The 27,373-nt window shown below is 45.8% G+C and overlaps 1 protein-coding gene across 1 annotated transcript; it reads right to left on the minus strand.

Moving 5' to 3' along the window:
• Window positions 1–1,739: 1,739 nt before the first annotated feature.
• Window positions 1,740–4,263, minus strand: LOC123183280 (glucan endo-1,3-beta-glucosidase 13). Its single transcript, XM_044596055.1, has 4 exons — window positions 4,011–4,263; window positions 2,522–3,835; window positions 2,188–2,442; window positions 1,740–2,094 (listed from the first exon to the last, which is right to left on the minus strand). Exons 1-4 carry the CDS (start codon window positions 4,081–4,083, stop codon window positions 2,060–2,062), a joined length of 1,677 nt encoding a protein of 558 aa, XP_044451990.1. The 5' UTR covers window positions 4,084–4,263; the 3' UTR covers window positions 1,740–2,059.
• Between the last annotated feature and the right edge of the window lie 23,110 nt (window positions 4,264–27,373).

Here is a 27,373-nt window from a genome sequence, read left to right on the forward strand (position 1 = left end):
TGAAAATTACATGACGTGAGTTCACGAATACTGATACATGATTCGAATTTTGAAATGTAGAAACAACGATTACAACGTAAAACATTGCCTCCTACTGAAATATTAATCCGCAACAGCGAGATAGTGAAGGGTCAAATGTAGGGTTTGATCACTAGTTTTTTGAAAAGGGTTTGATCACTAGTGTACCTGACGGACGATAATCATGTGATATATCATTAAATGAGGCAAAAACTGGCAAACCATGACCTAAATGGGTTAAAAACCAGCAAAACTTTTGCTAAATGGAATAGTTTGAGTTAAGTTAAAAACTGTTAAATGAGATGATTTGTGCAAAAGATGTTAAAGCAAGGGAAATTAAACGTCAAGCGGCTACATGTAAACGTTGAGACATTAAACACGACCCTCCCTAGTTGCACCGAGTGGATGGCGACTTCCAATTGCTATTAATTTTCCCGGTTTCCAAAAGCTACCTTTGCTCGTCCACCGTGCTGCTCTGCTCAATGGCGGCTCACCATGTCGCCTTGTCTGTTCTCATCCTTGCCGTCCCACTGCTCGCGCCCAGCGGCCTCGTCGCAGGAGAGCCGTGGTCAGTGTGCGGCGACAGCGGCGAATACGACGACAAGAGCCAGTACCTGGCCAAGCTCAACCTCGTCGCCGCCGCGCTCCCCAAGAACGCCTCGGCGTCGCCCAACCTCTTCGCCACCGGCGAGGCCGGCGCCGTCCCGGAGAAGGTCACGGCCCTCGCGCTCTGCCGCGGCGACGCCAACTCCAGGGCCTGCTCCAGCTGCCTCGCCAACGCCTTCGCCAACCTCCCCAACGTCTGCCCCGGCTCCAAGGAAGCCGTCATCTACTACGACGCCTGCATGCTCCGCTACTCCGACATCCAGTTCCTCTCCGCCGACGACTCCGGACCCCTGGGCGTGGAGCTCACCTACACGGTCCGCAACGACGCCAATGCCACGTCGGAGCCGGCCCGGTACCAGCGCGCCGTGGCCACGCTCATGAACGCCACCGCCGACTACGCCGCGTACAACTCCACGCGCCGGTACGCCACCGGCCAAGCCGACCTCGACCGGGAGTTCCCCAAGGTGTACAGCTGGGCGCAGTGCACCCCCGACCTCACGCCGGGACTGCCTCGCTCAGTTGATCGCGCAGTTGCCGGTGCAGTTCACCGACAGTATCGGGGGCAGGCTTCTTGGTCCCCGATGCAGCTTCGAGTACGAGACCAAGCCCTTCATCAATGGCCCCGTGATGGTGCAGCTGCCAGCAACGTCGCCGAGCTCTGGAGCGCCCATGCCTCCTGCATCGGCGACAGCAGAGGGTGAGCTCTTAACTTTGAGTAAAGTATATGGACATTTCCTCTGCTCATTGCTCTGCTTCCCTCTATATATATTTAGGCATAGATGAAACAAAAATTCCTGAAAATTGTTATATTCAAACTCTAAAGAATCAACCAGTGTCCATTTCCCTATAATCATTTCAAATTGTGCAGGGTGTAATCTTGTGATATTTCAGTTCATGTCTGCTACACTCGTCTGGCATAACATGAGTCATCTCAAATTGTACAGGGAGAAAGTACAGTGCTCCAGGCATGGTTCTCATAATACTCTTGCCTACAATAGCAGGCATAAACCTCATTGTTTGGCTCTTTTCATGGAGGAAAGAATCCTAGTCCGCATGTAATTGCGTGTAACTCTTTGTATGTTTAGCATTATTGTATAGTCACTCATGCAATAAGGTTAGCTATAAGAATATTTTTTTTTCATCTCTTTATATCACTTTCTTCATATTTATTGCAATTGCCTAGGAGTAAGCATAGAGCTAGGCTCTATATGAGAGTCCTCTCCCACTATTTTTCCACATCACTCCTTTTCACATAGGCAAAAGTGACACGTAACCAGGCTATAAGCCCATTATTGTACTTGCTCTAAGCACCTGATGAAAAGCATGCAGTTTTACATTTGAAAACTAGACTTTGCCGGCAGCAGACAATAATCTGTCGGGATTATTGCTTAATCTCGTGGTAGTAAAGCTTCGCTTTGGCTACAGTTTCTTCAGTTCAGGCCCTTGACGGCAGCACGCAGTTGCCTATCTCTGTAAAGAGTGGAACGAAATCACCATTAACAAACAGACGCGTACATTTTGCTTCGTGAAACTAGAACGAGAAATTCAAAGCAGAGAACTTACTTGGTGCCTGCCGGACAATGGTACCGGCACCGGCGAAGTCGCACGTTCCGGCGGCCTGGTTATGGCGCTGGTAATAGTCATTGAACGCGAAGGACGCATGGGCGACCTTGGTGTCGGGATCGAAGCACCGTGCTCCAGGTTGGATGTCAGTGCAGTCCGCGCCATGACCGCAGGCGTAGTCCAGCGCGTTCTGCAGCCGTGCGGCGCCCACCGCTGCGTTCGCGACACACCAGCTCGGGCTAAGGTCGCAGCGGCCTACGCAAGCAATGGAATCGTCATGGCTGGCCACTAGTGTAGACTGTAGAGTGGATAGTCGTCGTACCAAAGGACTCACCTGATGGTGCCTGGTTGACAATGGTGCCGGCACCGCCGAAGTCGCACGCGCTGCTGGCCCGGCCGTTCTTCTGGTAGTAGTCATTGAAGGCGTACGACGCGTGCGCAAGCTTGGTGTTGGGCTTGTAGCAGGGCTTGCCTGGCTGGATGGCGCTGCAGTCCGCCCCGTGGCCGCACGCGTAGTCCAGCGCCGCCTGCAGGGCCGCGTCCCCGGCTGTGGCCTTCGCGGTGCAGTAGCTCGGTTGCACGGGGCCGGCACCATGGACGAAGTCGACTTGGTACACGGGCTGCTGGTTTGGGTAGAACAACCCGAAGTCCTGCTCGTCTTCGGGCTTGTTGTCCTCATTGAAGAGTTCGAAGATGTACACGTCAAGATCGGCGTTGGGACGGTGCGGGGTGCCGACAGCACTGGTGGCGAGCCGGTTATATTTGTTTGAGGTGGTGCCGGAGTTACCGCCACGCACTTTGCTCATGAGACCATCGGTGAACGCTTGGGCGTTGGCTCTTGTTCCCACGCCATGGTGGCCTCTGGTTGGGTGGTGACTCTCACCAAGCTTCACCTCCAGTATTCCGCCCCCTGCTGTGAGCTTCCTCATCCCCCCAGCACGCAGGCTGGAGGACGGCAGCTTCTCCATCGCATAGTACACAGCGTCAAGCTGCGCGTCGAGGAGGCTGAAGTACGTTTGCTTGCTATTCTTGTCAACAACGCCAACGTTGGGGCGGAACAAGAGATAGTCGATGGACATGCCCGGAGTACTCAGGTACGCAAGGTACGGGTAGATATTCATCATGAGGTACGACCCGGTTTCCTGCAAGAAGTTGACCATGGGGCTCATCACCAACAACGCGATGTCGTCACGGAACGCGCCCTCAGACGGCGGGAATGACATCTTGAGCGCGTCGAACGCGATGGGCGTGGTCACCTTCACGGCGTCCGCCAGGCCCAGGCGAGCCAGCGCCGCTTGCACCTTCGTCATGGCCGGGACGAGCTGAGAGTTCAACTGACTAGCCTCTTTGAAGACCTCGTTCCCGATCGTCACGCCATTGATCAGTGTGGCAGGGTAGTACGCCTTGACATTGTTCTGCACCCATTGATCAGCGAAATTTTGGTCCGTGGCAGCGGAGGGCAGCTCCTCGTTGGTTAGCTCCACCGTGACCTTGATGCCGGTGTTGGCCAGCGAGCGCAGCACCGTCGGGTCGGTGTCGTAGATCCTCACCATGGTGATGCTGTTCTTCTTGAGCAGTTGCACCACGGTCGCCGGGTCAGGCAGGTTAGTCGCCATCCTCCCATAGCACACGCCTACCTCGCCCCCCTCTGCAGTACGTGCGTGTACAACAAGAAACATCACAATTAAGTCGTACACTTCGATGCAGAGGCAAGGGTTTATCGTTCTTTCTCAAAAATAAAAAAGTTATATCGTACACCTACAGCGTATATATGTTTCCAGAAAAACATACGATAATCAGGATAACGTCTCCATGACGATTACCTGCACGGGAGAAGAAGAGCAGCGGCACTGCGATGCCGAGGAGGACGACCAGGAGGTGACTCGTCAGCGCCATGCGCCCTCGGTGGTCTGTATAGTGGAGCTAGCTAGCTATGGCCTTGAGGAGACGATGATGATCGAGCTGATGAGTTGGGAATGATCACAGGCGGGCTGGAATTTATAGCCGGGACCAACGGCAAGATGAAGGTGCTACATTTTTCTTTGTGCAAGTGACACTGTGACAGCAGGCACAGCAAGCCGTACGATAGTGCAACCAAAATTGGGGTATATGCAATGCCAATAGCAGCATGCATACATGCCTAACTTGGACTTGGACTGGTCGAGTCGATCAGCTACAACTTGTCACTGAAGACCCATGCTTGGGTACACCTCCCTTGCCCCTAAATCTAAGAGACAATCAGATAAATGCTCACTAGTGGCGGCAACTCGGGACCCGCCCACACAAAAGCAATGAATAAACCAAGCAACGCCCGCCATTTCTCTCAGCTACAGAAAAATTACATCGCTCACGGGCACAAAACCGACGGCTAGCTGCAGGTAGAGATGACAGTCACTGGATAAAAAAAGTACAGAGAAATCCATGCATTTGTCAACACGTGTGGAAAAGACTAGACGCGGGTCAATGCAATAGCTATCACTACCTGTGGGCTGTGGGTGCTTGCACCAATAGCTCATTGTTGTCTTGTAGAGAAAACGTCGCTTGCAACCGTTTGTTCCGTGCGCCTAGTTGCCCACTTGTTGCATATCTTCTCATTTATGCAGTTATCTTGTATAGCAACCGTGGGTTGGGTTGCAACTATCTGTCATGTGCGACCAATTGCCTCGTAGGGCTCATTCAGAATACTTTTAAAAAAAAATCAGACTAATAGAAATGGTAAAGGATTAGGATACCCAGTCTGATCTAATCCTGGATTTTGATGAGGTCTCACCGCGCAAATGCTAAGAAATCTAAGGAGTTGGGTCAATTTGGAAAGAACCCTATCATCTCATTTCCTGTTGCATGTAGTTCTTATATATGCTGTTGTGGATGGAACACGTAGAAACCTAGGTTTTCCTGATTTTTTCAGCTGGTGTCGGAGGTCATGTTAATTCTTAATGATACCAGCCGAAGCAGCAAGCGCTTTAAAAAAATATCAAATAATATTCAAATAATTGAATCTTATATAAACGCCAAACAATTCAATCTTATGAAACATAGTGCATATTATATGTGAAATTGGTATTTGGACCATCTAAGTGAAACGAGCGATCAATGATGATAATGACCATATATCAAGTGTGGCTTGCTCGAAACAATGCAAGAGATGGCAACGGTATAGAGGATCCTGCATAGGTCCCTGACCAGGCCCGAAGGCTGTAGGAGGAGTGGTCAAAGTGGCTAGACAGGCTTGTCCCGGCCAACCTCGGCAGCTCTGGCGTGCGCCGGAGGAGGAGTGGATTAAGGTTAACGTTGATGGCGCAGTTGGAAGAGTTCTGGGGATGGAGCAGATTGAGAGCTTGTCAGTTTTCCCCATTAGTCTCTTCTCAGGAGTTCACTTGTTGGCATGCAGGTGGGCTATTTAGTTATTGCTTGAACTGGCCTGCCTATGGTGGTGCTGGAGACAGATGACAAATTGCGGCAAGATCCCTAACGGAGGAGGAGTTGAACAGGTCGGTCTACGAGCCGCTCATTGAGGAGATCAAGGACTTGCTAAGGTCCAGAGAAAGGCTTTAGGTGAAGTGGGAGGGGCAAACGGTAAATGAAGTGACACATGTCTTAGGTAAAGTGTGTTGTGGCAATAATCTGTGCAAATCATGGTTGCATGAACCATTAGAGTGTGTATCCAATATTGTAATCGCTGAACGTTATGAATAAATTATAAACCGCAAAGTTCCCACTAAAAAAGTCAAATATGTCAATTAACCCTCCTATTGTCGAATGCTTGTTTGGTAGTGCGGCGTGCTATTACCAAATTTTGTCAGCTCGTGTGGAAAAACTAAAGCTAGAGGCCAACTAACAACTAGCGATACTTTTATTATTTTGTGTATATGGCGCTAGCTAGTATGGATCTCGTTCATGGAATATCCAGGCCTCGTGGTCATGGCTGGCTGGGCAGATTGCACAGATGGTGGTTGGCCGGTTGCCCCACCTAGCTTGTGAATGTCCGTGACACTAGCGGTTATACATCCAAATGCTAGCTACACACGGGGAAACTTAAGACTCAAAACACATACTGCTGATGAACAAATAATTGGCCTCTGTATTTTAACATAGGAGAAAACTATATTATTTCCGGTTATCTCAACTAGTATTGCCTGAGCACAGTTTCATTCTTCAACTCCGAAACCGTCCAAAACTAATCCACTCAACTGTCTTTTTTTTGCACACGGTAGTCCACTCGACTGTTAACTAAGAATACAGTGGAACTTTTATCCGCTAGAGTGGTCTTGTATTTTTGCGTCTTATTTATGACAGGTTTGTATGAGTGTATAGAGCATTCACACTTTGAGATAGTGATTTTGAGTGATATGTATTGGTGCGGTTTAGTAAGGTCATGGTGGTGCTACGTGAGTTAGTATGATTGGACAAAGGCATTATTGTGATGGGAAGTTGTGGATTTATTTTTTACTTTGAATTTTATAAAGATCGTTGGAGAGGCTCCTACTAACAGTGGAGTAGATCTTGTCGTGCCTGGGGAGAAGGTGGTGGGAATTATCAATATTTGGATATTGTGGAATATGTGGAAGCTGGGAGAGAATGGTGGATCTTAGTGCAAAGGTAGGCATGCGTGCACTCAGTAATGGATGTGTGCTTAAATACACCATGAAGTGGGTTGGACACCACTAGTAGAAAAATGCCCATTGTCCCGGTTCATAAGGGCCTTTAGTCCCGATTCTTGAACCGGGACTAAAGGGTCGTTACTAAAGCCTCTAATCTCTAAAATTTTGTCTCGGAAATTTTACGATTTTTTTTGAATTTTTTTCCCGATTATCAAATTTCTGAATTATTTTAACCTCTAATCTCTAATCACCCCTCATCACTGCTCAATTTAACCTCTAATCTTAATCACCCCTCATCATTCCAAATCATCCAACTTCTCGAACGGTCACCCATCCTCTCACTACTCCAGCCTGAGCACGCTTAACTTCCGGGTTCTATTCCCCCTCGTTTCCAAGTCTACACTTGTTGTTTTCCTGACAATAGTAAGATGTCAATCGTATTAACCCTCAGAAGTTTAGCTTGAGCATGAAGTCACACGTTTCACTGTTTGAGTTTGAAACTATTAATCTAAAAAACAATAATTATTTAGTAACACTAATATTTCTTGAGTAAGTAGTCTGACCATAGTTTGACCACAGTTTGACTAGATCTGACCAAAATTCAAAAAATTTGAAATAATTATTTAGTAACACTAATATTCTTGAATAATTATTTACTAACACTAATACTTCTTGAATAACTAGTTGACCATAGTTTGACCAGATTTGACCAAAATTCAAAAAAATTGAAATAATTATTTAGTAACACTAATATTCTTGAATAATTATTTAGTAACACTAATATTTCTTGAGTAAGTAGTTTGACCACAATTTGACCACAATTTGACCAGATTTGACCAAAATTCAAAAAAATTGAAATAATTATTTAGTAACACTAATATTCTTGAATAATTATTTAATAACACTAATACTTTTTGAACAAGTAGTTTGACCATAGTTTGACCAGATTTAACCAAAATTCAAAAGAACTGAAATTTGAGCATATCTTTGTTTCCTTTTGTAATTTGAGGATTCTAAAAATTTGCAAACAGGCCGTAGGCCATCAAAATTGGATGCGGATTTTCGTTTTGAACATTTTGATATATTATACGTTTTTTTCCGACATCGTATGCAAAAGTTATAGCCGTTTTACATTTTCCCTACACTTTTTGCAAAACATGTCCAAATTTAAGTTTTTAAATTTTCCTAACTAGTAGATGTAGTAACATAACTACATCTCAAAGGATTTTAATTTTTGAAGTTTTTATCATTTTCTTTTGCTTTTTACAAAACTGAAAAGGCGATCCACCGGGGGGGAGGTAGAGTTTGAAAATGGGACCTTTAGTCCCGGTTTGAGACACAAACCGGGACTAAAGGGCATTGCACCCTTTAGTCCCGTTTCGTGTCTCAAACCGGGACTAAAGGTCTAATCTTTAGTCCCGGTTTGAGATACGAAGCGGGACTAAAGGGCATCACACCCTTTAGTCCCGGTTCGTGTCTCAACCCGGGACTAAAGGGCTCATTTGAACCGGGACTAATGCCTTTAGCGCACGAACCGGGACCAATGCTCATGAATGCGGGATGATGTATTATAGAACGAGTAAAGAGACTTGTCGGTAACGAGATTGAACTAGGTATTGGGATACCGACGATCGAATCTCGGGCAAGTAACATACCGATGACAAAGGGAACAACGTATGTTGTTATGCGGTTTGACCGATAAAGATCTTCGTAGAATATGTGGGAGCCAATATGAGCATCTAGGTTCCCCTATTGGTTATTGACCGGAGACGTGTCTTGGTCATGTCTACATAGTTCTCGAACCCGTTGGGTCCGCACGCTTAACCTTTTGATGACAATTATATTATGAGTTTATATGTTTTGATGTACCGAAGGTTGTTCGGAGTCCCGGATGTGATCACGGACATGACGAGGAGTCTCGAAATGGTCGAGACATGAAGATTGATATATTGGAAGCCTATATTTGGATATCGGAAGTGTTCCGGGTGAAATCGGGATTTTACCGGAGTACCGAGGGGTTACCAGAACCCCCCGGGGGCTTAATGGGCCATAGTGGGCCTTTGTGGAGAAGAGGAGAGGCGGCCAGGGCAGGGCCGCGCGCCCCTCCCCCCTAGTCCGAATAGGACAAGGAGAGGGGGCGGCACCCCCCTTTCCTTCCTCTCTCCCTCCTCTTTCCCCCTCCGCTCCTAATCCAACTAGGAAAAGGGAGGGAGTCCTACTCCCGGTGGGAGTAGGACTCCACCTGGCGCGCCCCTCCTGGCCGGCCGCACCTCCCCCCTTGCTCCTTTATATACGGGGGCAGGGGAGCACCCTAGAGACACAACAATTGATCGTTTGATCCTTTAGCCGTGTGCGGTGCCCCCCTCCACCATAGTCCACCTCGATAATACTGTAGCGGTGCTTAGGCGAAGCCCTGCGTCGGTAGAACATCATCATCGTCACCACACCGTCGTGCTGACAAAACTCTCCCTCAACACTCGGCTGGATCGGAGTTCGAGGGACGTCATCAGGCTGAACGTGTGCTGAACTCGGAGGTGCCGTGCGTTCAGTGCTTGATCAGTCGGATCGTGAAGACGTACGCCTACATCAACCGCGTTGTGCTAACGCTTCCGCTTTCGGTCTACGAGGGTACGTGGACAACACTCACCCTCTCGTTGCTATGCATCACCATGATCCTGCGTGTGCGTAGGAATTTTTTTGAAATTACTGCGTTCCCCAACAGTGGTATCAGAGCCAGGTTTTATGCGTTGATGTTATATGCACGAGTATAACACAAGTGAGTTGTGGGCGATATAAGTCATACTGCTTACCTACATGTCATACTTTGGTTCGGCGGTATTGTTGGATGAAGCGGCCCGGACTGATATTACGCGTACGTTTACGCGAGACTGGTTCTACCGACATGCTTTGCACATAGGTGGCTGGCGGGTGTCAGTTTCTCCAACTTTAGTTGAACCGAGTGTGGCTACGCCCAGTCCTTGCGAAGGTTAAAACAGCACCAACTTGACAAACTATCGTTATGGTTTTGATGCGTAGGTAAGAACGGTTCTTGCTAAGCCCGTAGCAGCCACGTAAAATTTGCAACAACCAAGTAGAGGACGTCTAACTTGTTTTTGCAGGGCATGTTGTGATGTGATATGGTCAAGACATGATGCTAGATTTTATTGTATGAGATGATCATGTTTTGTAACCGACTTATCGGCAACTGGCAGGAGCCATATGGTTGTCGCTTTATTGTATGCAATGCAATCACCCTGTAATGCTTTACTTTATCACTAAGCGGTAGCGATAGTCGTAGAAGCATAAGATTGGCGAGACGACAACGATGCTACGATGGAGATCAAGGTGTCGCGCCGGTGACGATGGTGATCATGACGGTGCTTTGGAGATGGAGATCACAAGCACAAGATGATGATGGCCATATCATATCACTTATATTGATTGCATGTGATGTTTATCTTTTATGCATATTATCTTGCTTTGATTGACGGTAGCATTATAAGATGATCCCTCACTAAATTATCAAATTATAAGTGTTCTCCCTGAGTATGCACCGTTGCGAAAGTTCTTCGTGCTGAGACACCACGTGATGATCGGGTGTGATAGGCTCTACGTTCAAATACAACGGGTGCAAAACAGTTGCACACGCGGAATACTCAGGTTAAGCTTGACGAGCCTAGCATATAACAGATATGGCCTCGGAACACGGAGACCGAAAGGTCCAGCGTGAATCATATAGTAGATATGATCAACATAGTGATGTTCACCGTTGAAACTACTCCATCTCACGTGATGATCGAACATGGTTTAGTTGATATGGATCACGTGATCACTTAGAGGATTAGAGGGATGTCTATCTAAGTGGGAGTTCTTAAGTAATATGATTAATTGAACTTTAATTTATCATGAACTTAGTCCTGGTAGTATTAGCATATCTATGTTGTAGATCAATAGCTTGCGTTTAGCGCCCCTGTTTTATTTTGATATGTTCCTAGAGAAAACTAAGTTGAAAGATGTTAGTAGCAATGATGCGGACTTGGTCCGTGATCTGAGGATTTACCTCATTGCTGCACAGAAGTATTATGTCCTTGATGCACCGCTAGGTGACAGACCTATTGCAGGAGTAGATGCAGACGTTATGAATGTTTGCCAAAAGCTCGGTATGATGACTACTTGATAGTTTAGTACACCATGCTTTACGGCTTAGAACCGGGACTTCAAAAATATTTTGAACGCCACAGAGCATATAAGATGTTCTAAGAGTTAAAATTGGTATTTCATACTCATGCCTGTGTCGAGAGGTATGAGACCTCTGACAGTACTTTGCCTACAAGATGGAGGAGAATTGCTCAGCTAGTGAGCGTGTGCTCAGAATGTCTGAGTACTACAATCACTTGAATCAAGTGGGAGTTAATCTTCCAGATAAGATAGTGATTGACAGAGTTCTCTAGTCACCACTAGTAGAAAACTGGGCTTTGGTCACAGGGCAATATTCACATTAGTCCCGGTTCAGTCACGAACCGGGACTAATGTGAGCATTGGTCCCGGTTTGTGCGGCCAGGGGCCTGCCGGGCCTCGTGGGGGCATTGGTCCCGGTTCGTCCGGACCCTTTGGTCCCGGTTGGTGGGACAAACCGGGACCAATGGGCCACGCTCCTGGCCCACAGCCCTTTAGTCCCGGTTCATACCACAAACCGGGACTAAAGGGCTGGTCCTAGTTGCGGCCAGTGTTTAGTCCCACCTCGCCAACCGAAGGGCGCTCACACCAGTTTATAAGCCCGTCCCTCTCTGCCTTGTTGAGCTCCTCTCAAAGTGAAAATAGATGCCCTTATACAGGGAATTTGACCTAAATTCACAGTAAATTTCTTTGAATTTCATAGAAATTTATTATGAATTTAGGTTGAATTTTCTCTATAGGCGCATCTATGTTCATTTTTTATAGTAAATAAATAAATAAACCTTAATAAAATAAATAAAAATAAATAAACCTTAATAAAATAAAATAAAATAAACTATAGTAACTAAAATAAATAAACCTTAATAAATTAAATAAAAATAGCAGCAGTAAAATAAATAAAAATAAAATAATTAAAGTAAAATACATAAGTAATTAGAAATAAAATAAATAAGTTTTTTGTTGTAAGTAGAAACAAAACAAAACAAATAAAGCAAAAGAGAAACAAAAAACAGAGAAAAAAATTATGCCACCTACTGGGCCACCACGGCCTGAATACGACTTGAAACCCATCCATGGGCCAGGATTCAGGCCCGCAGAAGGCCCAGTAGGCCCCACAGGCAAAGAGAACGGTTAGGCCCGAAAGCCTGCAGTTGAGAGGAGCTCGAGAGGGTGGGCGCAGCAGCGCTTATAAACCACTCTCGAGCCCTCTCAACTAGCGAGGTGGGACTAAACTTTTGACGCGGGGCAGCACAAGGCCTTTGGTCCCGGTTGGTGCCACCAACCGGGACTAAAGGGGGTCATTGGTCCCGGTTCGTGGCACCAACCGGGACCAAAGGCCTTTAGTCCCGGTTGGTGCCACGAACCGGGACCAATGAGTTCCCTATATATACCCCATCGCCACAGCAGAGCACTCCACAGTGCTCTGTTTTTTCTGGCCGGCGAGGGGAGGGCATTTGGGTGCTCTAGCTCACCTCCTATGCACATGAGGTGTTCGATGAAATGTCTGAGCCACACTAGTTAATCTTTCTCCTCTCGAAACTCGACCTCCGAGCTCCATTTTCCCCGAGATTTGTCTAGGTTTAGCGGTCCGTCACGTCCCGTCCCCGTCTTCACCGCCGTCGATCGCCCGCGCCGATCTCGTCGCCAGCACCACCGTGGTGAGCCTCTTGTTCTTATCTTCTTTCTGAAAGGAAAAAATTCTTACTTTAGATAGATACTTGTCTAATTTTGTTACTTTTATTATTCCTTCTTATTACATAGTGCGATGGTTTTGGTATCCGCCCCCGTCGGCCCTCGTCCTGTCTATGATTCGGATGTGGTATATATTATCTTTTTATAACTATTTGGTTCATTTATTGTTTATGACAAATATACCGACCAACGTGACATAGATTTTATTTATCTAGGAGGTGGTTGAACCGGAAATTCTAACCGACCCTATTGTCGAGAGGTTAAATTTAGTTGAAGAAGAAAACAATTACTTGAAGGAAAAAATAAAAAAAATTGAGGAGGAGAAGATGATATTGGAGTTGCATGTTGCGGATGTCGTCGATGATCACAAGATCAAGATGGATGCAATGCGCTTGAAGATTAGAAAGATTAGAAAATATGCCATTCATACCGAGGCTTGGTATCATTATGCCGTTGGATCAATTGTTACCTTGGTTGCGATTATGATCGCATTTGTTTTCGCATTGAAATGTTTTACATAGTTTCAATGTATGGTTTAATTAATTAGATGCTCTGGAGAGCTATATATATGTTGTTAGATGAGAACTATGTATGTACTTTGGTTTTAATGTGATGATGAACTTCTATTAATTTGGTCACTTAATTATCTATTCATGATGTTCTGTAATGGTTTTTGACACACTTAATTATATATAATGCACGCAGATGAACCGGCAATGGATGTACGGTGACAGACACACCTCCGAGTACATTAAGGGCGTGCATGATTTTCTCGAAGTGGCTGAGGCAAACAAGCAGAATGGTTTTATGTGTTGTCCATGCCCTATATGTGGGAATACGAAGTCTTACTCTGACCGGAAAATCCTTCACACCCACCTGCTTTACAAGGGTTTCATGCCACACTATAATGTTTGGACGAGGCACGGAGAAATAGGGGTTATGATGGAAGACGGCGAAGAAGAAGAGGACGATGACAACTATGTGCCCCCTGAATACGGTGATGCTGCAACGGGGGAAGCTGCTGAAGATCAAGAGGAACCAGACGATGTGCCCAATGATGCTGCAAGGGGGGAAGCTGCTGAAGATCAAGAGGAACCAGTGCCCGATGATGATGATCTCCGCCGGGTCATTGTCGATGCAAGGACGCAATGCGAAAGTCAAAAGGAGAAGCTGAAGTTCGATCGCATGTTAGAGGATCACAAAAAAGGGTTGTACCCCAATTGCGAAGATGGCAACACAAAGCTCGGTACCGTACTGGAATTGCTGCAGTGGAAGGCAGAGAATGCTGTGCCTGACAAAGGATTTGAGAAGCTATTGAAAATATTGAAGAAGAAGCTTCCAAAGGATAACGAATTGCCCGACAGTACATACGCAGCAAAGAAGGTCGTATGCCCTCTAGGATTGGAGGTGCAGAAGATACATGCATGCCCTAATGACTGCATCCTCTACCGCGGTGCGTACAAGGATCTGAACGCATGCCCGGTATGCGGTGCATTGCGGTATAAGATCAGACGAGATGACCCTGGTGATGTTGACGGCGAGCCCCCCAGGAAGAGGGTTCCTGCGAAGGTGATGTGGTATGCTCCTATAATACCACGGTTGAAACGTCTGTTCAGAAACGAAGAGCATGCCAAGTTGATGCGATGGCACAGTGAGGACCGTAAGAAAGACGGGAAGTTGAGAGCACCCGCTGACGGGTCGCAGTGGAGAAAAATCGAGAGAAAGTACTGGGCTGAGTTTGCAGCTGACCCAAGGAACGTATGGTTTGGTTTAAGCGCGGATGGCATTAATCCTTTCGGGGAGCAGAGCAGCAATCACAGCACCTGGCCCGTGACTCTATGTATGTATAACCTTCCTCCTTGGATGTGCATGAAGCGGAAGTTCATTATGATGCCAGTTCTCATCCAAGGCCCTAAGCAACCCGGCAACGACATTGATGTGTACCTAAGGCCATTAGTTGAAGAACTTTTACAGCTGTGGAATGGAAACGGTGTACGTACGTGGGATGAGCACAAACAGGAGGAATTTAACCTGCACGCGTTGCTGTTTGTAACCATCAACGATTGGCCCGCTCTCAGTAACCTTTCAGGACAGACAAACAAGGGATACCACGCATGCACGCACTGTTTAGATGACACTGAAAGTATATACCTGGACAAATGCAGGAAGAATGTGTACCTGGGCCATCGTCGATTTCTTCCGACCAACCATCAATGTCGAAAGAAAGGCAAGCATTTCAAAGGCGAGGCAGATCACCGGAAGAAGCCCGCCATGCGTACCGGTGATCACGTACTTGCTATGGTCAATGATTTACACGTAATCTTTGGAAAGGGTCCCGGCGGACTAGCTGTTCCGAATGACGCTGAGGGACACGCACCCATGTGGAAGAAGAAATCTATATTTTGGGACCTACCCTACTGGAAAGAGCTAGAGGTCCGCTCTTCAATCGACGTGATGCACGTGACGAAGAACCTTTGCGTGAACCTGCTAGGCTTCTTGGGCGTGTATGGGAAGACAAAAGATACACCTGAGGCACGGGAGGACCTGCAACGTTTGCACGAAAAAGACGGCATGCCTCCGAAGCAGTATGAAGGTCCTGCCAGCTACGCTCTTACGAAAGAAGAGAAAGAAATCTTCTTTGAATGCCTGCTCAGTATGAAGGTCCCGACTGGCTTCTCGTCGAATATAAAGGGAATAATAAATATGCCAGAGAAAAAGTTCCAGAACCTAAAGTCTCATGACTGCCACGTGATTATGACGCAACTGCTTCCGGTTGCATTGAGGGGGCTTCTACCGGAAAACGTCCGATTAGCCATTGTGAAGCTATGTGCATTCCTCAATGCAATCTCTCAGAAGGTGATCGATCCAGAAATCATACCAAGGCTAAGGAGTGATGTGGCGCAATGTCTTGTCAGTTTCGAGCTGGTGTTCCCACCATCCTTCTTCAATATCATGACGCACGTCCTAGTTCATCTAGTCGACGAGATTGTCATTCTGGGGCCCGTATTTCTACACAATATGTTCCCCTTTGAGAGGTTCATGGGAGTCCTAAAGAAATATGTCCGTAACCGCGCTAGGCCAGAAGGAAGCATCTCCATGGGCCATCAAACAGAGGATGTCATTGGGTTTTGTGTTGACTTCATTCCTGGCCTTAAGAAGATAGGTCTCCCTAAATCGCGGTATGAGGGGAGACTGACTGGAAAAGGCACGCTTGGAGGGGACTCAATAATATGCAGGGACGGATATTCTTGGTCTCAAGCACACTACACAGTTCTACAGAACTCTACCTTGGTGACCCCGTATGTCGATGAACACAAGAACAGTCTGCGCTCCAAACACCCGGAGCAGTGTGACGACTGGATTACATGTGAACACATCAGGACTTTCAGCAGTTGGTTGGAAACACGTCTCAGAGGTGACACCACTGTTTGTGATGAGTTGTACTCGTTGTCCAGGGGACCATCTTCGACTGTATTGATTTACAAAGGATACGAGATAAATGGGAATACATTTTACACGATCGCCCAAGATCAAAAGAGCACCAACCAAAACAGCGGTGTCCGCTTTGATGCAGCAACCGAGAGGGGAAAGGACACATATTATGGTTACATAATGGACATATGGGAACTTGACTACGGACATGATTTTAAGGTCCCTTTGTTTAAGTGCAAATGGGTCAATCTGTCAGGAGGCGGGGTACAGGTAGACCCACAGTACGGAATGACAACAGTGGATCTGAACAATCTTGGGTACACTGACGAACCGTTCGTCCTAGCCAATGATGTGGCACAGGTTATCTATGTGAAGGACATGTCTACCAGACCGAGAAAAAGAAAAGATAAGGAAGCGAATACATCATACGATGAGCCAAAGCGCCACATAGTTCTTTCAGGAAAAAGGGACATTGTGGGAGTGGAGGGCAAGACAGACATGTCTGAAGATTATGAAAAGTTTCATGAAATTCCTCCCTTCAAAGTCAAGGCTGACCCAAGCATCCTGATAAACGATGAAGATTATCCATGGTTACGGCGCAATAAGCAAATGACACAAGCGAAGAAAAAGTGAAGACTTTCTCCCGCAACTATTATGATGATACCATGCCAACTTTGTAACAGACGAGTATGATACCATTGTCCGTTTTGTACACGAAGTGCATCTAGTTTTTGCCGTAACCCTCTCAACTTTCTTGCACATGCTATGTGGATGAAATGATGATACCATGCCAACTTTCAACCTTTTCAGAGTTCATTTGAAATGCTTTTCAATTTTAGGGTCTTATAGCTCAAAATAATTAGTAAATGCATGAAAAATAACAGGCCAAAAATTAAAAATTATGCCACCTACTGGGCCACCACGGCCTGAATACGATTAGAAACCCATCCATGGGCCAGGATTCAGGCCCGCAGAAGGCCCAGTAGGCCCACAGGCATGTACAGAGAGGTTAGGCCCGTAAGCCTGCTTTAGAGAGGAGCTCGACAGCTCAGGCGCACCGCACCTTATAAACAGGTGCGGCTCTCTCTCAGCTAGCGAGGTGGGACTAAACTCCCACCACCACGCCGCTGTGCAAGGCCATTGGTCCCGGTTGGTGGCACGAACCGGGACCAATTCCACCCTTTGGTCCCGGTTGGTGCCACGAACCGGTACTAATGAGGCTGTGGCCCCACGAGCACCTTTAGTACCGGTTCGTGGCACGAACCGGTACTAGAGTTTTTACTAAGCAGTTTTTTAGTCCCACCTCGCTAGCTGAGAGGCACTAGGAGCGGTTTATAAGCCCTGAGTGCAGAGACGATGAAGAAGAGGCGCAATGCTCACCTTCACGTTGCTTAGCTTCAAGCCTTGAGGAATAAGGTAGACTGCATGGAGCTATGTGCAGTGCAGTCTACACTATTCCGAAAGGCTTGAAGCTAATCAACGAGCATTGCGCCTCTTTTTTATTTTTAATAACTTATTACAACTCCGGACTTCTTGTGTTACGACAAAATAAAACAAACTTTAATAAAATTTATGAAACTAAAATTAACAAAGTGTTTTCTGTTCAAAACATTATAAGAAACCTCTAGTATTATGGACACTAAAATCATATAAAATTGATGCAACTAAAATTATCGAAGTATTTTCTGTTCAAAATCATTAAAAGCAAAAGGAATTTTCATAAAGAACTTTTTTGATAGAAACTTTAATAGCAAAAAGAATTATCATAAAGTAAAATAAATAAGTAATTAGAAACAAAGTAAAATAAAATAAATAAGTTTTTTGTTGTAAGTAGAAACAAAACAAAATAAATAAAGCAAAAAAGAAAACAAAAAACTAAATACAGCAAAAAGAATTTTCATAAAGAACTTTTTTTGATAGAAACTTTAATAGCAAAAAGAATTATCATAAAGTAAAATAAATAAGTAATAAGAAACAAAATAAAATAAAATAAATAAGTTTTTGTTGTAAGTAGAAACAAAACAAAATAAATAAAGCAAAAAAGAAAACAAAAAAACTAAATACAGCAAAAAAAATTGTTGGGGCGCTGCCCCCTGGGCCTTCCAACCCTCGGGTTTGCAAATACAGGCCTAGAAGGGCTAGAAGGCTCAACAGGCAGCGCGCCAAAGTTAGGCCCAGAAGCCTGCTATAGAGAGGAGTTCGAGTGGGGTGCGGCAGTGGGGCTTATAAACCACTGCGCGCCCCTCTCAACTAGCGAGGTGGGACTAAACTCCCACCACCACCCCGCTGTGCAAGGCCTTTGGTCCCGGTTGGTGGCACCAACCGGGACTAAAGGGGTGCTTTGGTACCGGTTCGTGACACCAACCGGAACCAATGCCCCCCTTTAGCCCCGGTTGGTGCCACCAACCGGGACCAAAGGCCGCCGCTTCCCGCCCTTTGGGCTGCTGAAAAGAGGCCTTTGGTCCCGGTTGGTAGCACCAACCGGGACTAAAGGGGGGCATTGGTCCCGGTTGGTGCCACGAACCGGGACCAATGCTCTGAGTATATAAGAAAACACTTAGCGTTTTTCAGATTCATCTCTGCATCAGTTCCCCCGCCCCGACGCCGCCGCCAGGCTGCCCGAGCTCGCCCCGTCGGCGCCCTCTGCTGCCTCGTCGACGCGCAGCTGCCCCTTCCCCGAGCACGCCGCCGGCGGCCCGCCCCGACCACACCGCGCGCCCCTGCCCCGACCACGTCGTCGTCGCCCCAGCTGCCCCGACCACGCCGCCGTCGCCTCTGCCTCGCCCTGCCCCGACCACGCCGCCGACGCCTCTGCCCCTGCCCCGACCACGCCGCCGTCGCCTCTGCCCCTGCCCCGACGCGCCGCCGTCGCCTTGGTCAGGGCCGGCACTGCCCCCTTCCTCCTTGTCTTTTTTTTTGCATTTTTATAAAAATGTATATATGTATGTATATATGTTCTCTGTGTATATATATGTTCATGTATATATGCAAAAGATAGATTTAGAAAAGTTAGGATTTTTTCCTGTTCATAGATTTTTTAGGTGATATTAATTATTGTAGAATATGCAAATGTTTGTATATTCATATGAACAATGCATTAGGCAAAACCTTTAATTTTTTTCGAAATTTTCTATTTGAACATTTTTTTATGAATGAGAGGAAAAAGGAAAATAAGAAGAGGAAGAAAGGAGAAGAAGAAGTGGGGAAGAAGAGGAGAAATAAATAAGAAGAGGAAAAAAGAAGATAAAGAAGAGGAGAAGAAGAAAGGAATTTTTTCTATTTTTTCTTCTTCTCTTCTATTCCTTTCTTCTTCTCCTCTTTTTTTTCTTCTTTTTTTTCTTCGATCTTCTCCTCTATTCCTTTCTTCTTCTCCTCTTTTTGTTTCTTCTTCGTTTTCTTATGTTTTATCGGGTCTGTCGTCGTCGATATACCCCTCTCCCGATAACTTCAACACGAGGGGGGGGTCGATATACCCCCTCCCCGATAATATTATTTTCCCATGTACGTTCATTGTCGTTGTCGATATAACCCCCTCCCGATAACTTGAACACGTGGGGGGGGGGTCGATATACCCCCTCCCCGATAACATTATTTTCCCATGTATGTATGTCGTCGTTGTCGATATATATAACTCCCTCCCAGATAACTTCGACATGATGGACGGTCGATATTTATACCCCCTCTCGACCGTGATAACTTATACCACGGGAGCACCCCCCGGCCCTCTCGCTCGACCAAAACTCTCGAGGACACACAAACCCTAGAAAAAAACGATGTCGGTCTCCTACCCCCTCCCGCCGCGCCCCTACCCTTGAAGCGCTGCCGAGGCCACCCCAAACCCGGAATAAGCTAGGTCTACGTTTGTGTAATAATTGCCATGTTGTAATATTTGCAGAAACAATGGAGCACGGACGAGACGAGCAAGCAGAAGAGGTGTTGGGGGACATAATCTTAGCCGGAGGTGATATCTTGTCGTATCTTAACGACAATGATGGTGTGGAAGAACAGGGTGAACAAGCAGGCTACGGTGATCGAAGAGTGGAGGAGGAAAGACATGATTATGATGGCTCCGGTGACCCAATGCTGGTGCAAGAAGGAGCCCGTGGTGACGGCTCCGGTGACCGAACAGAGTCCGGCTAGGTAAATATATTAGTTAAGCCTGTGCTGACTAGCTAATTGATGCATTCATTGTTTTGGTATGTACACATATTAATTAACACTCGTATTTCTTCTTTTTTCTAGCCCTCCAGATCGAGCACAACTTCGGTAAAGAGATGAGGCCCGAAGAGAAAGTTCCGCTCGGATGAAAGGTTTGAGATCACAGCAATCGCGCGCGACGGCCAACCGATTGAACCCATCCAGACAAAGGGTGCATTTGCTGCTTAGTGCGGGGTTCTAGTTAGGGACAAGATCCCGATCAGCATCCAGCAATGGTATAAGCCTAAGAAGGAAGACCCTGAGGTGTCTTATGTCAATGATATGCAGAAAGAAGATCTTTGGACTGAGCTGAAGGCAAATTTCACCCTACCGCCAGAGGAGGATCCAGAGAAGCCAGTTAAAGAGCAATTAATCAAGTCTCATGCTCTTAAAAAGATGGCAGACCTATTCAGGAGGTGGAAGAATGAGCTGAAAACGTTTGTCGACAAAGAAGAGACACCAGAATTCATCGGCCGGTATGAGAAGATCAGAGATCACTGGCCCGCATTTGTGGCCCACAAGACATCGGAAAAGAGTAAGAAGATGTCAGCAACAAACAAGAAGAATGCTGTGAAGAAGAAGCTTCACCATCGCACGGGGTCAGGTGGCTACCTCAAAGCCCGGCCTAAGTGGGCCAAGGCTGAGAATGATCTGCTTGAAAAAGGGATCGAACCACACACAATGAACTGGATAGACCGTTGCCAGACTTGGTTCTTTGGGGCTGGCGGAACCTTGGACCCTGTATCAGGGAGGTGCGTTTGGACGAACGAGCTTTTGAGAATACCAGTCAAGAAGATTCAGCAATATATCGATGCAGCGCAGGAAGGGACGTTAGTTCCAGACAGAGAGAACGACAAGCTCACAATGGCCCTCGGGAATACTGAGCACCCTGGACGGACACGAGGCACGCCAGGCTCCGTTCCGTGGAAGGCTGGTTTTCCGGACGCGGGCGGTTACAAAAGCCAGGAGAGGAGGAAAAAAGTGGAGCAGATCCAAATTCGGAAGCTGCACGAAAGGGTTCAAGCGCTAGAGGAACGAGACGGTAATCGACATGCCGAAACTACACCGCCATCTCAGCGGAGAAGCAGCGTGGCTTCCACCGAGCTGCTTCAGCCAGAGCATGTCTTGACGGCTCCTGCTAGCTACCCTGTGGATGCTATCACGGAGTCTCAACATTGCCACCTTATGGCGCAATGGCAGAACTTCAAAGTCAAGGCGGCTGTTGGCTCTGTTTTACCTCCTGAACCCGGCGCAACCTACCACTGCCGGCCGATTCCAGAAGGATATGCTAGGGTGATGGTGGATGAAATAACGGAGAGATTTGAGGACCTCCAGCTTGACCACCCTACCAGTGAAGGGGAGACTCGGCTGGGTTCTGCTCTGAAGACTCCATGCCTATGGCGGAAGGAGCTCATCAACCTTCCGAACTGGACGGCTCCGGAGAGTAAGGGCACTCCGCCTCCTCCTCCGGCAAGTGATCAGGGCACTCAGCCTCCTTCTCCGGCGCGTGGCGGCAGTCCGCCTCCTTCTCCGCCTGCGCCGGCGCGCCAGAGCAGCCAGCAATACAGATTCGGTCCTTCTTTGAAGACTCCAGAGAAGTTACCATACGAGAGGACCGAGGAGGAAACCAGGAAGATCGTGCGAGCCGAAGTGACAAACTTCTTTGAAGGGGTGAAAGCAAAGAAACATCCACCTCCGGAGGAGAAGGTAGATCCGGTGAAAGCAAAGCGCACTCTGGCTGCCCTGACAAAACCACCAAAGTCTCCGCCGAGAGGCAACTATGAGCGCATTCTTGCAAAGACATATGCCGAAGCGGAGCGGTCGGGAAGTACTGTCAGTGATCAAAGGTTAAAAGAACGACGAGCTGGGAAAAAAATTGCCCAGCTCGGCGAACAAGCGAACCAATCGTGCCCCCCGCTCAAGGTGTCAAAAGACATCGTCGCTAATGATCCGAGGATGGTGGCCGGTTATAGCAATCTTGGAGATTACCTGCCCGATGATGTACATTATGAAATCATGGAGGTGGACGAACACAAATACCATTACGGGAAGCCTCTCGTCAAAGATGAAAGATCTCTAACAACGATGATGCGAAGATTACATGATTGGTACATGAAAACCTGCGGAGAGTCTGATGGGATGAATACTTTGACGCTGAGAGTTAAACCGGAGCATGACCTCGTTGGAATTGAACTGCTGAATGTTCCATTTGAGGATTTCTTCCAGTTTTTCAATCAAAAGGCCCTCGATAAAACAACGATCACTTGCTACTGTCTGTAAGTAGTACTACTTCTGTCATTAAGTCTCTCTATATAGGTCAGCTCTTTCATTGCATGTATTTATAATTATCCTCACTATATTATTCAGATTGAAGATCGCCGAATTGAAGAAAAGACAAATCGGTGATATTGGGTTCATTAACACAAATCTCATAGATGCATATACGGTTGAAAAACATGCCAAAGAAGCCGAGGCCAACTTGCTACGATCGTTGGTATTAAATCAAAACAAAGATATAATACTCTTTCCTTACAACTTCAAGTGAGTGTTACTGTCTTGTGCATATTCGGTTTCCATTATTAGTCCAGGTTATGGTAATGTAATTGATGACTTATGCATGCATGCGCAGCTTCCACTATATTCTCCTAGAGATTAAGCTTGAGCAGGGAGTAGTAACCGTCTTAGACTCGAGACGAAAAGATCCCTAGGACTATGCGAACATGACTCAAATGCTCGAGAAGTAAGTTAAATCGATCATTATCCACCATATCAGCAACTTTGTTCATTTCCTGATATCAAGTAATTGTTTTCTTTGTCTGGCAGGGTTTGGAGAAAATTCACCACAAAAGCTCCGGGACTGCCGAAGAAGCTGCAATTTAAACACCCGAAAGTAAGTACTATAGTAGCATGTTCCGCGCATCTCCTAGTGATTCAAGCGCTAGTTTCATCAGTTTGATTGACCTCTATTTTTTGTAAAGTGGTCGTGGCAGGAACCCGGGAATAGTTACTGTGGATACTACGTTTGCGAGTCCATCCCCCACACGACCTGTGAGCGGGGCTACTCTGACGAACAATATGAAGTGCGTAAGCAATAATATTCACAATTTTATTTTATTACCATTATTTTTGTCGAGTTTCATTTATTCATAACCTGGACTAATATGTATTGACCCCCTTCTTCAAATTAGATCTTTCAGATGCGTGATGAACTCCTAGCACCAGATCGTATGCGAGGAATTCAAGAGGAATTGGTGGCATTCTTCCTTGACCACGTGATCGCTGAAAACGGAGAATACTATGTGGACCCTGTGTTCTTACAATTTAATTAGGACATTATATTGTAAGAGATAATTATTGTATATATGTAGCCGGTAGTGTCAGATAGATATACGAGAACTTGTTGTTCGACCAATCTCTCGGAGAAGGAGAGGTGGTCGATATCACTTCTCTTTGTATCCATATGTTCATGACGATCTTCCGTTTCCTTCATTTGCTTACTAGCTAGCGTGTCTAGTCCTCTCCATACGTATATAGTACGTAGCGTCGACCAAGCACGGAGATAAGAGAGGACACTTCTCTCTATTAATTAGCTAGCTAACACAATATATGAAACACCTAAATTAACCCCCCCAACCCCCCCCCTTCAAAAAAAAACAAAAACCCCAGCCCCTGAAATGCTGACGCGTGGATGCCTATTGGTCCGGGTTGGTGACAACAACCGGGATAAAAGGCCCTGCCTATTGGTCCCGGTTGGTGGCACCAACCGGGACCAAAGGCCCCCCTGCCTGGGCTGGCAGCAGCGGACACGTGGAGGACCTTCTGTCCCGATTCGTGTAAGAACCGGGACTAAAGGGTTAGGGCTTTAGTAACGACCCTTTAGTCCCGGTTCGAAAACCGGGACAAAAGGCCCTTACAAACCGGGGTAAAAGCCCCTTTTCCTACTAGTGCACTATCACCAAGTTACTAGAACTTCGTGATGAACTATAATATGCAAGGGATAAGGGAAATGATTCCCAAGCTCTTCGTGATGCTGAAATCGACGAAGGTAGAAATCAAGAAAAACATCAAGTGTTGATGGTTGACAAGACCACTAGTTTCAATAAAAGGGCTAAGGGAAGAAGGGGAACTTCAAGAAGAACGGCAAGCGAGTTGCTGCTCAAGTGAAGAAGCCCAAGTCTGGACCTAAGCCTGAGACCGAGTGCTTCTACTGCAAAGGAACTGGTCACTGGAAGTGGAACTGCCCAAGTATTTGGCGGATAAGAAGGATGGCAAAGTGAACAAAGATATATTTGATATACATGTTATTGATGTGTACTTTACTAGTGTTTATAGCAACCCCTCAGTATTTGATACTAGTTCAGTTGCTAAGATTAGTAACTCGAAACGGGAATTGCAGAATAAACAGAGACTAGTTAAGGGTGAAGTGACGATGTGTGTTGGATGTGGTTCCAAGATTGATATGATCATCATCGCAGACTCCCTATACTTTCGGGATTAGTATTTGAACCTAAATAAGTGTTATTTGGTGTTTGCGTTGAGCATGAATATTATTTGATCATGTTTATTGCAATACGGTTATTCATTTAAGTTAGAGAACAATTGTTGTTCTGTTTACATGAATAAAAACCTTCTTGGTCATACACACCAACGAAAATGGTTTGTTGGATCTCGATCGTAGTGATACACATATTCATAATATTGAAGCCAAAAGATGCAAAGTTAATAATGATAGTGCAACTTATTTGTGGCACTGCCGTTTAGGTCATATTGGTGTAAAGCGCATGAAGAAACTCCATGCTGATGGGATTTTGGAATCACTTCATTATGAATCACTTGATGCTTGCGAACCATGCCTTATGGGCAAGATGACTAAAACTCCGTTCTCCGGAACAATGGAGCAAGCAACTGGCTTATTGGAAATAATACATACTGATGTATGCAATCCGATGAGTGTTGAGGCTCGCGGAGGGTATCGTTATTTTCTGACCTTCACAAATGATTTGAGCAGATATGGGTATATCTACTTGATGAAACATAAGTCTGAAACATTTGAAAAGTTCAAAGAATTTCACAGTGAAGTGGAAAATCATCGTCACAAGAAAATAAAGTTTTTACGATCTGATCGCGGAGACAAATATTTGAGTTACGAGTTTGGTCTTCAATTAAAACAATGTGCAATAGTTTCACAAATTCGTGCCACCTGGAACACCACAGCATAATGGTGTGTCCGAATGTCATAACCGTACTTTATTGGATATAGTGCAATCTATGATGTCCCTTACCGATTTACCACTACGTTCTGGGGTTATGCATTAGAGACAGCTGCATTCACATTAAATAGGGCACCGTCTAATCCGTTGAGACGACACCGTATGAACTATGGTTTGGCAAGAAACCTAATCTGTCATTTCTTAAAGTTTGGGGTTGCGATGCTTATGTGAAAAAATTTCATCCTGATAAGCTCAAACCCAAATCGGAAAAGTGCGTCTTCATAGGATACCCAAAAGTTACTGTTGGGTACACCTTCTATCACAGATCTGAAGGCAAGATATTCGTTGCTAAGAATGGATCCTTTCTAGAGAAGGAGTTTCTCTCGAAAGAAGTGAGTGGGAGGAAAGTAGAACTTGATTAGGTAACTGTACCTGCTCCCTTATTGGAAAGTAGTTCATCACAGAAACCTGTTCATGTGACTCCTACACCAATTAGTGAGGAAGCTAATGATGATGATCATGTAAATTCAGATCAAGTTACTACCGAACCTCGTAGGTCAACCAGAGTGAGATCCGCACCAGAGTGGTACGGTAATCCTATTCTGGAGGTCAAGTTACTTGACCATGGCGAACCTACGAACTATGAGGAAGCGATGATGAGCCCAGATTCCGCGAAATGGTTTGAGGCCATGAAATCTGAGATGGGATCCATGTATGAGAACAAAGTATGGACTTTGATTGACTTGCCGAAATGATCGGCGAGCCATTGAGATTAAATGGATCTTCAAGAGGAAGACGGACGTTGATAGTAGTGTTACTATCTACAAGGCTAGAATTGTCGCAAAAGGTTTTCGACAAGTTCAAGGTGTTGACTACGATAAGAGTTTCTCACTCGTATCTATGCTTAAGTCTGTCCGAATCATGTTAGCAATTGCTGCATTTTATGAAATCTGGCAAATGGATAAACAAAACTACATTCCTTAATGGATTTATTAAAGAAGAGTTGTATATGATGCAACCAGAAGTTTTTGTCGATCCTAAAGGTGTTAACAAAATGTGCAAGCTCCAGCGATCCATCTATGGACTGGTGCAAGCATCTCGGAGTTGGAATATACGCTTTGATGAGTTGATCAAAGCATAGTTTTATACAGACTTGCGGTGAAGCCTGTATTTACAAGAAAGTGAGTGGGAGCACTACAACATTTCTGATAAGTATATGTGAATGACATATTGTTGATCGGAAATAATGTAGAATTATTCTACAAAGCATAAAGGAGTGTTTGAAAGGATTTTTTCAAAGAAAGACCTCGGTGAAGCTGCTTACATATTGAGAATCAAGATCTATAGAGATAGATCAAAGCGCTTGATAAGGTTTTTCAATGAGTACATACCTTGACAAGATTTTGAAGTAGTTCAAAATGGAATAGTCAAAGAAAGAGTTCTTGCCTGTGTTACAAGGTGTGAAATTGAGTAAGACTCAAAGCCCGACCACGGTAGAAGATCGAAGGAGAATGAAAGTCATTCCCTATGCCTTGGCCATAGGTTCTATAAAGTATGCCATGCTGTGTACCAGATCTATTGTATACCCTACCACTAAGTTTGGCAAGGGAGTACAATAGTGATCTAGGATTAGATCACTGGACAACGGTCAAAATTATCCTTAGTGGAATAAGGATATGTTTCTCGATTATGGAGGTGACAAAAGGTTCGTCGCAAAGGGTTACGTCGATGCAAGTTTTTGACACCGATCCAGATGACTCTAAGTCTCAATCTGGTTACATATTGAAAGTGGGAGCTATTAGCTAGAGTAGCTCCGTGCAGAGCATTGTTCACATAGAAATTTGCAAAATACATACGGATCTGAATGTGGCAGACCCG

The sequence above is a fragment of the Triticum aestivum genome, chromosome 1D (assembly GCF_018294505.1).
Source record: "Triticum aestivum cultivar Chinese Spring chromosome 1D, IWGSC CS RefSeq v2.1, whole genome shotgun sequence".
NCBI classification, from domain to species: Eukaryota; Viridiplantae; Streptophyta; class Magnoliopsida; order Poales; family Poaceae; genus Triticum; species Triticum aestivum.

Coding starts and splice junctions, on each gene's coding strand:
- LOC123183280 (XM_044596055.1), bottom strand. CDS start 4,083: ATGGCGCTGACGAGTCACCTCCTGGTCGTCCTCCTCGGCATCGCAGTG. Junction 2,443..2,521: donor TGTCAACCAGGCACCATCAG/GTGAGTCCTTTG, acceptor TTGCTTGCGTAG/GCCGCTGCGACCTTAGCCCG. Junction 2,095..2,187: donor CATTGTCCGGCAGGCACCAA/GTAAGTTCTCTG, acceptor CACTCTTTACAG/AGATAGGCAACTGCGTGCTG.